The sequence below is a fragment of the Sus scrofa genome, chromosome 6 (assembly GCF_000003025.6).
Source record: "Sus scrofa isolate TJ Tabasco breed Duroc chromosome 6, Sscrofa11.1, whole genome shotgun sequence".
Taxonomy (NCBI): Eukaryota; Metazoa; Chordata; class Mammalia; order Artiodactyla; family Suidae; genus Sus; species Sus scrofa.
Genome location: NC_010448.4, coordinates 121,142,943 through 121,156,004, shown reverse-complemented (window position 1 = coordinate 121,156,004; position 13,062 = coordinate 121,142,943). Strand labels below are relative to the sequence as shown.

At 54.4% G+C, this 13,062-nt stretch overlaps 1 protein-coding gene across 40 annotated transcripts in view; it reads left to right on the top strand.

Moving 5' to 3' along the window:
• The window catches only part of CELF4 (CUGBP Elav-like family member 4), a 315,449-nt gene that overhangs the window by 225,048 nt on the left and 77,339 nt on the right, over positions 1-13,062 (top strand). For 26 of the 40 annotated variants that reach the window (XR_002345094.1, XM_021096322.1, XM_021096321.1 and 23 more), the window contains exon 3: positions 11,992-12,070. Coding sequence is in view for 38 of the 40 variants with exons in the window: in XM_021096322.1 (XP_020951981.1) it covers positions 11,992-12,070 (79 nt within the window). In the remaining 2 variants the exon portion in view is untranslated. The remainder of the gene's footprint in view (positions 1-11,991; positions 12,071-13,062) is intronic. The other 14 variants (XR_002345093.1, XM_021096307.1, XM_021096334.1 and 11 more) reach the window with 1 other exon arrangement.

Sequence of the window (13,062 nt, the reverse complement as noted above, 5' to 3'; positions counted from 1 at the left end):
AAAAAATGTTCTTAGGTCCGTGTAGCTGCAGGCAGCCTTGGAAGGTGGGCTTGCCTTGCCCTGCGAAGCTCTGGTACCAGAGCTGATGAGAGGAAACGGGGGGGGGGGGGGGAGGGGGGCTAGAAGCACATCCTTTCTTGTCACCAGAGCTGCCTGGAGTGGAACTGGGACACCCTGGTGCAGGAGGGAGCCCCGCCCCCACCACTGTCATATGGGAACAGTGCAGAAGGGCCACCACCTGAGCCAAGGAAGGGACTTCCAGGTGATGGGTGGCTGGTGATGAATAGCTGAGGCCTGGGAAGGGTGGGCTTGAACACCTTTCGGCAAGGCCCTTCTTCAGATGGTAGTGTGCTCTCAGAGGGAAGGGTCACATCATTCATCACTGCTGTGCCAGGAAACAGGGCCAGAGAGGGCAGAGCCAGGGCAGGTGGACGAGAGGCTCTGGGGTAGGGGTGGGGGACAAGGAGCCTAGAGAGGAAGGGAGGGAAAAGGAGGGGGAGCATAGCTGTCATTTGTTTGTTGAGCACTTAACTAGGTGCCAGGAACTGTGCTTAGTGTGTCACCTGAGCTATCACACTCTCAGGGTTTGCCACACTCCATCCCCAAGAGGTCAGGTAACTGCCCCCCCATACAGCAAAACTAGGACTGAAATCCAGGCCTCCCAACTACATCAGGCCTCGTTTCATCCAGAATTATCTATCCACTGCTGTTTTGTTTTTTTTTTAAATTGCACACCCCCACCCCGAAGAGGGTTAGTGACCCAGCCTGGCGGTACAGGCTAATGAGCTTCGTTTCCACAGCAGCAGATCTTAATTAGGACCACAAGGGCCCTCCCACCCTGGCCAGGGCAGCTCTGGCGTGTTGGTGGGAGCGGGTGAGATGGACACGGAGCTTGGAGACAAAGAGACAGGCTGTTCTTGGCCACGTGGATCTGGGAAGCCCTGACCACCGCTGAGGGCTGAGCCCACCTTCTCTATCCATCGCCAGCACTTCTCCCTTCATCCCTCTCCTCCACCTTACCTGCTGCAGCCTCCCAGAGGTATCCACCCATGGAGATGGGGCTCAAAGGCTACCCCAGGGCAGTGAGGGGCTAAGGAAAACTAAAAAGCTGACCGGGAGCTCCTCCCTTCTGGAAACAAGTTGAAGAGACCTTTCACCAGCCCTAAGGAGGGATCACCTCCTTTGTTTGTGCCAATCCACCCCCGCCCCCAGTGGGTGAGGGGAAGGCATTCTGTTAACTTGGATTTCAGAGAGCAAAGAGGGTGGAGGCTTTGAGAAGGATGGGAGAGAGAGAGGAAAGCAGAGAGAGGGGGAGGGGGCCGCCCCAGGCAGTCCCACCAATAGGATCCGTCAGCGCCGCCCGCTGCTTGCTGGACACTGCAGAGCAGAGCAGCCTGTTGCATAGCAACTGCCTGGGGCCTGTTTGTGGGGCTGGACCACGGAGGATGTGCGTGGGTTGCAGAGGCCCCTGAGCCCCGCCCAGCCTCCTCACCAACTGGGCACAGAGCTCCCCACCCCACCTGCCTACAGACAGGGAAGGGGCCAGATATCCAGATAGTGCTGGCGCTTCCTGATCTCAGCATTCACCCTAGACCAGGCTCCACTGGTGCTGAACACACCCTGCCCTCTTGCTCTTTCTAAATGCGGCCCTAGTGCAAGGCCATTCCTGCAAAAAACTGATAGGGGACAGCACAGCCCACAACACAGGCTCAGACCCTCCTGGGGCACCACCAGGCTCCCTGCCTCCACCTGACCTGCCTGCTGTCACTCTCTGAGACTTTCCTCACACTCCCCAGCACCCTGCTGGCTCTTCGCTCAAATCACCCACATTGTTCCACCCCTGCCCCTGAACACCCTCCTGGCTCCCCAGGCCTCCACTCCACCCACCCCAAGAGTTCGTTCACTTAACTCATCTGGTATCAGGGAGGGTAGAAGGACATAAGCCACACCAGGTGCTCAGAGCGAGGCCTGAGGCTTGGGAAGCCCTTTATTACTGTCACCTGCCATGGTCACTTGTGCCTCCCTGTCCTCCCCCAGGCACATGGCGGAGCCCATGCAGGTCCACACACTCTCCTGTCCTGACAGTCATTAAAGCAGTGGGGCTTTTAGGCCACTTCTCATCCACCACCTTCCCTCCTTCCCCTCAAGGGCCACATCGAGGGCAGCAGATGACAGTGAGTCCAGAGCCATGGCTGGCAAAGTGACTGGTGTCTCCGGGTGGATCCACTCCAGAGTTCCGCTGGAGGAGGACACAAGGCTTAGGACTTTACTCCTCAGACAGATGAGAGGAGGTGAGGGCGAAGGTGAGAAGTGGGAAGGATGGGGGTCAGATGTCTCTATGGGGACCCAGAAGTGACCTCAAGTGCATTGCAAGGGACCGGCCGAGAGCTTTGGCTGGCAGGCACTGCAACCCCCTACCCCCACCCCCCGCCACCACTTCAGGGGCGGCCATGAGCTGGACCATCTAAACAAGGAGAGGGGTGAAGAGCTGACAGGGCCTACATGCCTGACCCAACAAGCATCAGATGGCCTCCTGGAAGCGCGAGTGGGAGCGGAACCAGATTTATTAAAAATCTTATCTGGAGGGCTTGCATTTCAATGGGCTGTGGATTTGCATATTTTAACAATAACCTCCGGTTCTTCTGTCTGGTCTGCGCTCACTTGCTGTCTCTCTAAACCGTGATCACTGCTTCAGTAAACCCTTCTTAATCCGAAGGTACAACAACACCACTTTGCTGGAGGAGGGCGGATTAAAGGGCCTTTCTCTCTGGACCTGAAATAGGGCTGTTCAGCAGGTGACCTCTGCCGACCTCTGGACACTCCTGCCGCTGGGGCGTGGCTGAGGCAGGAGGGGACCATGCCAGGGCATGGGGTCGATCAAAGATTCAGTCATCCATTTGGTTCACGAGCATTTATTAATCACCTAATGTGTGCCGGGTGCCACACCCCATTCTGGGTGTGCAGTGAGAACGTGACAGGCATGGGCCTGCCCTCCTAAAGTGGAGACAGACGTTAAACAACAGAAAAAAAATCTACAAATTGGGGACCATAATGGTTCAGAACCATTCCAAGTTGTGGCGAGGCAATGAAAGAGAGAATGGGCATCTCAACGGAATCCCTGATGTACTGCAAGGCCAGGGACTAGTTGAGACCTGAGGGAGGTATGGGAGGTGTCTGAGCAGAAAAGGAAGAAAGCCCACTGCACCCCCAAGCAGCCTTGGGACCTGCTGCTCACTCCTGGGGAGCAGCGCCACCAACTGGCCTGGCCAGGGTCACCTAGAAGTCTGGCCCGTGGTTAGGGAGCTCCAGCCAAGGCACGTGTCACTCTGTAGTAATTGCTGATGGTGCCCCTGAGTCAGAACTTTATGATGACAGCAAACGGGATGCTGACTCTCTGACCCCTCTCTATGGCGTGAACCATATGCAATTGATAAAGGAGGAAATTAAAATAATATATTTACAACAAGCTACAAAAAAGATGCCCTGCTTTTGCCATGCTTCTTGTCTTTAGGGGACTTCAGGAACCTGGGGGCAGGGTTTTATCTGTCCATTCTAAGGTGATTGAGGGCTTACTGTGCACAACCCCAGGATCCAGCAGAGTTCAGGATTCAGAATCTACCCTCCTGGGGCTTGAAACAAGCAGTTTCTCCATTAAGTAATTTATTCACTAGGAATTGCTAAGTGCTGTGAAGGCAAAATCCTGGTGGAGGGCAGGTGCCTGGAGACCGCCCATCTGTGGCTCCCTCTCCCATTCATGAGTTCTCTTCTCTGTACAGGACAGTTGCTTCCTCATCACCAGCCTTTTTACTAAAGGCTGGACATTCTCCATCTGTCCTCTCTAAATGGGCCCAAATTCATCAAAGATCCATCTTTGAGTAACGGTCCCTGTAACCAAAGCCTGGGCACCGGTCAGCCTGCAAACACCTGACGGTCAAGGATGTCTGATGCCTGGAGTCAGTGGATGGAGATAAGCTTCAGAGTGATGGGGACCCAGAAAGGCACTGTGTTTAGGGTAGCTTCATGGGCAGGTCCCCTGTGCTGTCACTCAGGGCCCCACACTCAGAAGCATCCCAGGCTTGGGCTTTGGTGTTCTTCAACCGTCGCCTTGAAACTCCTAAAATTTTATCTATGAACTTGTGTCTCATAAGTGAAGGCTGTGGCGTGAAGGAGCCCATGGAGCAGGCTCTGCTTATAAGCGGTTCTGCCTCCCAGCGCTTGCCCGATCCATGCACCTTCCGGTTCCCACGTGAAATTGCTGTGCCCTCGAGGCCAGCCAGCAGTGGCCTGGTTGTGCTTTAGGGAGGGGCGGGGAGCAGGCCTGTTCTCCCTGTGGTACCCCAGGCTGGCAGCACTGTGGCATGTCTGTCTGGCCAACAGAGACCTTGACTTAGGAGAGCTGAGCTTCATGCACAGGTAGCCAATACGTCCCTGGCACAGCATTCGTAATACTCCTGAGGGTCACCTGTCCACCATGGGTTAGGGCAGGGGGTCAGGGGCACAGTGATGTCTGCCTTGACTTCTGAGGCCCATCTTTAGCTGGGTTGTCACAGGTCAGTCTGATATCAGTGGAAGGGAGAACCCAGCGGGAGTGGGTCCTCAGGCCCAGCCCATTCCCCATGTTGCAGGAGGGGCTCTGGGTACTGGTGAGGGTCTCCAGGCCTGAGGGGAACCCTGTCTTTCTTCTTAACCTTCCCGAGTCAACCTTGCATCTCTCTCCACTGGCAGGCTCACGGCTCCCTCCAGGCATGAGTCACAGAAACGAATTGTGTAATTTTGGTGATTCTGCATAGGACTTAAATGTTCTGATGTTTGCATTTAAAACTGGCATCACGCAAAATAAAGATGAATGCTAAAATCCATGCTAATAATTTTAAATTTATATTTTTCTTCCCTTAAAATGACATCAAATAGCAAATAAAAAATGACAAGTCAAGAAAGAGAAGGACCGTGGAAGAAAGGGGAAGCTTTATATTCTAGCGTTTTAATGATGCTTTTTGAACAAGAGCCCTGCAAATTATATCTCTCTTTGCAGAGCAGTGATGCTGTTGGGTTTGGGGCACAGATGTCCCAAGAGGCCCCAGAACACAAAGTCTGCTGCTTCACGTTTTCCGTGACCGTCATGTGTGCTGGTGTGGGGGTCACACCGCATGAAAGCTGAGTTCTATGGGGGGGATGAGAACAAACAGTGGGACCAATGAGAAGTAAAGGCCAGGCTCTTCACAAGCGCACATAGAGTTAAGAACTGTCTCCAGTGTGCACTGCAGGTTTGGACAAGAAGGATCAGCATCACCATATTACTTCATGGTTTGGAGAGATTTGAGCCCTTCTGGTGGTTATCACCAGACACCCACACATCCCCAAAAGGGCCAGAAAGGATCCTCAGCTTTGAGGTTTGGACACCCACCCTTGAAGTACATCCGGGAGCTCAGCTGCCAGCTGGAGAGCCCTCTGTCCACCTCCATAGGCCATCACGGTAACCCTGCCCCCCAACCATCTCCCCTCCCTGCTCCCCCTCCTCTGGCCCCCTGCAGGGCATCAGTCCAGACATCCAAGGCATTTCTGGGTTACAGATTGGCTAACACTATGGAGGCTGATGTCTGTCAGGAGCCTACCTTGCAAGAGGCACTGTACTCGTTTCCTCTCTCTTCTGGTTTAATTCCAGTCCCCAATCCAGGTGAGGTCTTTTCTGTGCCATGTCACATAAGTACTGTGCAAGCTTGGGCATGGGTGCACGTGTCTGTACACATACACGCACACACACACACACACACAGCCCAGGGGTGCTCAATCCTGAGTTAGGGTCTGGGGGTGTGTGTGTCTGTGAGTAGAAAATCAGGTCTTCTCTGCTTTTGCTTGAGAAACAACTGTCTCTCTGTCTCTGTCACGTGCATGTACACAGGTGCTTGCATGCGCATGCGTGCGCACACACACACGCACACGCACACGCACACACACAAGAGAGAGAGAGAGAGAGAAAGTATTATGGGGCCATGTGTCACCAAGGGGCCTGAGAAAGAACCAAGGAAGTCTTATTGGAAGAGCAGGAAGTTGTACTGAGAAAGAAGAGAGCTTGGATGACCATTGAGGAGGAATGGGGAACTTTCCAGGCCCTGCTGTGAAGCAGAGGGCTCAGGTTCCTGAGGAGACAGGTGGAGGAGGCCCAGCTCCAGGGAAAGGGCCTCAGTGTCACTTAAGCAGTGAGCACTGTCCTGAGCAAAGAAGGGGTGAGTTCTGGATGTCCCCAGGGCTCTCACCAGCACTGACTTAGGCAGGTGCCAGGCAGAAGGGACAGTGGGGGCTCAGCCCCACCCCCAAAACCTCCATGTCAGTCCTTGGGACGGTAACGCAGTGGAAGAGAAGCCATGTAAGGACAGCCCCTTCTGGTCTGGTGGCAGAACACCCAGGGCACTCAGGGACCAGGAGCTCCCTCTGAAGGCTGCCCCTGCTCAAGTGGGGTGCTCGTTCCAGCCTTAAGGAGCTCCTCGCAGGGTAGGGGAGAGACGCACAGACAGGAAAGTGTCTCTCACACAGGAACAAGCCCAGGAGCACAGCCCAGGTTGTACCAGGAGGACAAGGAAAGGGGTAACTGGAGCTCTCAGGGTTAATCAGGCCAGCTTCCCAGAGACGCCCCTGTGTCCTGGCCCACAGCGTGTGGCAGAGATGCACAGACACCTGTGGGAACGGAGATGGGAGGGAGAGGGTATGGGAGATGGAGAGGCAGTCAAGAAATAGCCGGCTAGCCTGTCCATCCTTCTGTCTGTCTGTCCACTGGCCACAGGCCTCTCCTTCCACAGGAAGCCACACCGGACGGACAGGTGAAGCCTCTGGACCAGCTCAATCATCGTATTTATTCTAATTGTATCGTAATCGTCCCCAAGGAGCCCGGTTCAAATGAGCTTGACATTATTAAAATTTTAATGCCCAGTTTTCATAGCTGAATGAATATTTAAAGGGTATGTCCCAGCTTAAGTTATGATGATGAAGAAATTAATGGAATGTCTTGTTTAATGCATGGATATGTGTTGACGCAAAAAGTGGCAGAGATGGGGGAGGGAGGGGAAACAGCCTAAGCAGACCACCGCCGCCCAACATCAGCTGCAGTTGGGAACGGGGAGGGCTCCAATCCAGGACTAGGACCACTGGCTATCCCTGAGGGGGCCCCCAGGGCTGGAAGCAGGAACACAGACAACGAGAGTCAGTGATGTCCCCGGAGGACTGACCCCAGAAGCCTGAGGGTGGCTTCAGGGAGCTGTTCCCCTACTCAGGTGCCCGGAGGCATCACCTGGGCTGAAGGCCACAGGGGGACTTGGGGATGCTGATGCCCAGCCCAGAGCCTCAGGCCTCCCCCAGAAAGATAATACAGTGGCTGAGAGGGACAGCTGAACAGGGGATCAAGAGATGGGTTAGGAGTTCGCCTTGTGGCTCAGTGATAACGAATCTGACTGGTATCTATAAGGATGTGGATTTGATGCCCGGACTCCCTCAGTGGATTAAGGATCCAGCATTGCTGTGAGCTGTGGTGTAGATTGCACTCATGGCTCATATCTGGCATGGCTACGGCTGTGGTATAGGCTGGCATCTGCAGCTCCAATTTGATCCCTGGCCTGGGAACTTCCATATGCTGCGGGTGTGGCCCTAAAAAGCAAAAAAAAAAAAAAAAGAATCCTGCTATGTAGCACTGGGAACTATATCTAGTCACTTATGATAGAGCATGATAATGTGAGAAAAAAGAATGTATATATGTATGTGTGAGTGGGTCATCTTGCTGAACTATAGAAATTTGACAGAACACTGGAAAAAAATCCTTATAAAAATAAATAAATTAATTAATTAATTAAATGTTTCAACAACAAAAAAAAAAAAAAGGAGGGGGGGTTAAAGGAAAGACATGAAGAAATGGGCTCCAGTGTCCTTGACATTTACCTGCAGGGGCCACCCTGGGGCTCACGTAGCCCAGAGGTCCTGAGGCCATGGCCCAAGTTAGAAGAAGAGAAAGGAGATGGCAATTGCCCCTCCCCCCTTCCTATCTGTGTCCTCTCTCCCCTTCCTCACTGTTCCTGCCCTGCTGACCATCTCTGTGGCCTGGTCTGGTCTCCTCTCCCCAGGACAGAAGCGGGCCTTGGCGAGGCCCGATGGGGCCAGAGTCTGGAACAGGGAAGAGAGACACTGGTGGAGATGCCTTCAGGCCCGAGGCATCTGCTCAGAGCCTACTCCAGCTCAGAAATCTTCCCAACTGAGCCTGACACTTTATTTCTGCTGAGAATTAAGAAAGCACGGGCCGTATTTTCTCTCCCCATCTAGTCTGGCAACTCTCTGACAGCCCCGCAAAGGCTGTGCGGATGCTGACCATCCCTAGATCATAATGGGACATGAAATATGACCCGAGGAGCCATGGGTCCATGGGAACCAAGTCGACTGCCTTCTATCGTGGGTGCCCAGCTCATGGCTGAGGGCAGGGGGGAGGCTGGATCGGCCCCCAGGTCCCCGCTGCCAGGAAGCCCAGTTGTGGAGGAGAGAGTATACGGTCAGGTCAGGGAGGGATTGGGGTGGGGGTGGGGGTACTGGGGGAATCAGGCTCAAGTCCATGAGACAAAGCATTCACCAGTACCCAGGTACCAAGGACAGTGGGCACTCCCTGAAGGTAGCGTACCCTGGGGTGGAAGGCTCCACACACAGAAAGATTCCATTTGCCTTGTTTAATTTACCATGGAAAATGGGTCCCATCATGATGGACACGGTTCTGCCCCAGCCCTTGTCAATCTGCGGGACTCACCCCACCTGCTACCCCATAGAGACTTGCTGTGTCTTCCCGGGTCCGTGCCCTTCTTCCCAACAAAATCGCTAAGCACTTGGGGTCGGCCTGGGTGTGATCTGGCCCCAGGATGGAGCCTCCTCTGCGACCTCCTCTCACCCTCCGCCCTCCACAGAGGCACGGCTAGGTACTATTCACACACCCCTGCCTGCTACTACTCAGTCACACATGCCCTTTCGCCCCACTCCCTCCTGGAGAAGTCTGAATCCCCCCACCCTCACCCTGCTCCCCACACTTCTGCTTTGAAAGGTCCTGGGCCATTCCCAGCATCTCCTAAATATGTAGGCGGATGTCGACAATCTTAGGTTCATCTTTTCTTTTTTTTCTCTCTCTTTTTTGCTTTTTAGGGCTATACATGTGGCATATGGAAGTTCCCAGGTCAGGGGTTGAATCAGATCTGTAGCTGCCAGCCTACGCCACAGTCACAGCAATGCCAGATCTAAGCTGCGTCTGCAACCTACACTGCAGCTCATGGCAATGCCAGATCCTTAACCCACTGAGCGAGGCTAGGGATCAAACCTGCATCCTTATGGATACTAGTTGGGTTCATTACAGCTGAGCCACAATGGGAACTCCCATTTGTGTTTTTTTTCTTTTTTAGCTACATCCCCCAGCATTTGAAAGTTCCCAGGCCATGGATCAAATCCACTCCACCAAGGCCAGATCTTAACCCACTGCCCTGGGCCAGGGATAGAACCCACCTGTCCACAGCAACCTGAGCTGCTGCAGTTAGATTCTTAACCCACTGTGCCATGGCAGGAACTCCCAGTCCCAAGTTCATCTTGGTCACCATTTGCCACCTGTGTGATCTCGAGCTAGTTTCTTAACCTCTCTGAAACTGTTTCCTTGGTTAAAGTTAATCCATTGGCATACATCCTAGGGGAAGTTACAATAATCCAACAATATAATTTTTTAGCAGCTATCCATGTTTCTGTAGGTGTAGAAGTGCTGTGTATTTGTGGTAGGGGGAGACCTGAGTGCCCCACTGGCAACTCAATCCCCCACCTCAACTGTACCTTCTCTATGCAAAAGGGAGAATTCCTGTAGGACCTTTCCCACTGGAGGACCAGGACGTCTTCATGGTCAAGGGCAGGAGGCTGGGAGAGGAGCTTGCAGGCCGAGGGAAACACTTGGAGGAGGGAGTGATGCAAGAGGTGGTGGGGGCCAGGTTTGGGCGGGGGGGGGAGGCAAGCTGAAGAGGTTGTATTCCATTTGATGGCCCAATCTCCCCTTGCCAGATGGATGTCTTTCCCAGTTCCCCTCCTTCCAGAGCAGCTTGGGGTCAAACGAGATGAAATACAGGAAGGCCAACCCACCCTGGTAGCACCATGTCTACCCACCCTGGCTGAATCCCAGATCTGCCACTCCTGGGAGCTTGGCTTTTCATTGGCAAGAGACAGATAATAATCCCTCCCTCAGAGAATTATAATAATTACATAAGCAAGAAAGCTGTAGAAACATGCCCAGGAGAATATAATGGCCAGAACTGGGTCCAGGTCAGCTGTGGAGCCTTTCTAGAGGAGGAGAATATTACAGCTTCTGGGGAGACTAGGAGGAAGGACTATTCCAGAAGGGAGGGACGCCCTAGAAAAGGGTTGGATGTGGATCCTCAGAAGGCACAGAACAGGAAACTGGGAGTGGAGACCTTCTCCCATAGCCAAGGGCCCGCTTGGCCTTCTGGACCCTTTGTTCAAGGACTGGAGAGGAGATGGTTTATGGGGGATCCAGGACCCCCTAAATGAAGCTGGGCATTTCGTTATGGCCCTCCTCTTTCTCCCTGTGATTCGGAGCTTCCGTAACCCCACAATTTCCTCTGCTGGCAGAGCTTACGTATAAAGCACCTTCCTCTCCCTCAACTCCATAAGGGATGGCAAATGATGGCACCCAGACCCCCTCTCAGTGGACTGCCCCCTCCCCCAGCATCCTCTCTTACCCCCTGGTCACCTGTGCTTCCTTTGCTCCGTGCCCTGCTTCCTGCCTCTGTCCTTCTTTGCAGTGGCTCTGCCCTTCCCCTGGCCTCATCTTCACCTTGCTGAGTCACGGACACCCACACTCCCCCACCCAGTCATCTTGACGCAGCCAAAACTCACTTTGAATCCTAGACCAGAAGGAAGCTTGTGACTGGCTAGTCTAGCCTCTGTATACCAGGGGAATTGGGAACAAAAAGTCACCTGGATGGAAGCCCCAAAATAGTCCTGGCAGACCCAGTTCCCAGGCTTGTCCTGCCACCCGGTGACCCTGCCTCAGCTTCTCCATCTATAAAATGGGGGCATTAAGTACCTGTGCTGCCTGCCTCTCAGGGTTTGTAAGAGAAATGCACATAGGATAAGGGGTAAGGGAGGTACATGACAAGCAAAAGCAGTGGCAAAGACAGAAAGTACGATTCCATTTGCATGATTCCTACCATTTTTATTGTTTGAAATATCTTGGGACTTCAGAGGCTGAGAGCCCACCCTTTGCCGCCAGCAGCAGGATTGAAAACAGGCTGCGCAGCCCGGGATGCTTGGAGTTCAGAGCCCCCTAGTGGCCAGAATGGGGCATTGACATGGATCCCCCAGAGAAGCGGGCGGCTGGGAGGCTGGGGGAGTCGGGCGATGCCCTGCTGTCCTCCTGGCACCCAGACACCACCGGAGACAAGTAGCCCACTCTGCACACCCCCGAGGGGACAGCCCGGCTGCAGTCAGGAGCCCCAGCCCTGAGCTCTGCTCCAACCGGGAACTGCATGGCCCAGAGTCTCGGGCACCCCTGGGACCTGCAGGTAGGCATCTCTGAGATTTTGCAGAGATGGGGTGCAACTCGCTGCTATGCCCCAGCCCAGGCAGGAGTCCGTCTTTGTCCAGAGACCAGCCTGTTCTGGCAAAACCAGCTGTCTCCAGTGAACCAGGGCGGGCCAGAGAGGCGCTGTGGGGACGCCTCAGATTCTGAGCTGCTCAAAGTTGAGAGGGAGGACACCAGGGTCTCCAATCCTGAAATCGTGGGGGCCCTGGGGACCGCATAGGGGCGGGGAGATGGGTGGGGCTTTAATGAAGACCCGCACGTTGGCAGCTGCTCTGTACGTTTGGGTGGGTATGGTCTGTGTGTTTCGTCCCTGTGAACACCTGTGTACCTCCGGGTGCGGGTGTGTCTGCCCCCCCGCCCCCAGGCCTGCTCTAACACTTCCCCTTTGTGCTCCCTTGCAGATGAACCGGCCGATCCAGGTGAAGCCAGCGGACAGCGAGAGCCGAGGAGGTAGTAGCTGCCTGCGCCAGCCCCCTTCACGTGAGGGCCCATTTGTCTCTGCCCCTCCCTCCTTTCCCTCCTTCCTCCCCTCCCTTCCCCTGATGCAGCATTGCAGTGACTCCCTGCTGCCTCCTCCTGCCCCCTGGGGACATGGGTGGGGTTAGGACAGGGCTCTGGAGTGGAGACAGAATGAAAAGGAGGGGAGAGGATTGAGGTCTGCTGGATGGTAGGGTTCCTTCCCTGCCCTGAGTAAACGAGTAGCAGTTCCTGGGCACTCCACCGCCCCATGTGCCCGCCTCCACGTCACCAAGGAAAACCCCACAGTCTGGGGACTGGACCAGCTGAAAGGCAGCCAGGCTGGGAGGGCAGGATTTCAGTCTTGTGCTTGGACCAGAGCAGGCAAATCTGAGGATGGCTGCCTGTTGGGGTGTGAGACCACTGAGGTCAAATCCTCAACCTAGGGAGTTGTGGCTTGGTGGGTTATGAACCCAACTAGTATCCATGAGGATGCAGGTTCAATCCCTGGTCTTGCTCAATGGGTCTGGGATCTGGCATTGCCATGAGCTGTGGTGTACGTCACAGACGCAGCTCGGATTCTGTGTTGCTGTGGCTGTGGTGTAGGCCAGCAGGTGTAGCTCCAATTCGACCTCTAGCCTGGGAGCTTCCATATGCAGCAGGTGCGACCCTAAAAAGCAAGAACAAAAACAAACAAATCCTGAACCTAGATACAGGTGGACGGACAGGCAGATATCTGGAAGGGGACAGAACAGGAGGACACAGCCTCACTCACAAACTCAGGCCCCTGTTCCCCCAGGGGGTCTCTGTTCTCTCCACCAAAGAGAGCCTCACTCCCACTACATACAGAGGCTAGACCAGGCCAGGTTCTGGCTTCCTCTGCTGGGCAACCGCCATCCTGGATTCCAGCGCAAGTGCCCACACCCACACCACGCCCATGCCAGCACCTTCTGTCCCTGCTCTCCCCCTGGCTGGACCTAAACAGGTGACTCTAATGTTAGCTCAACGACCACTGA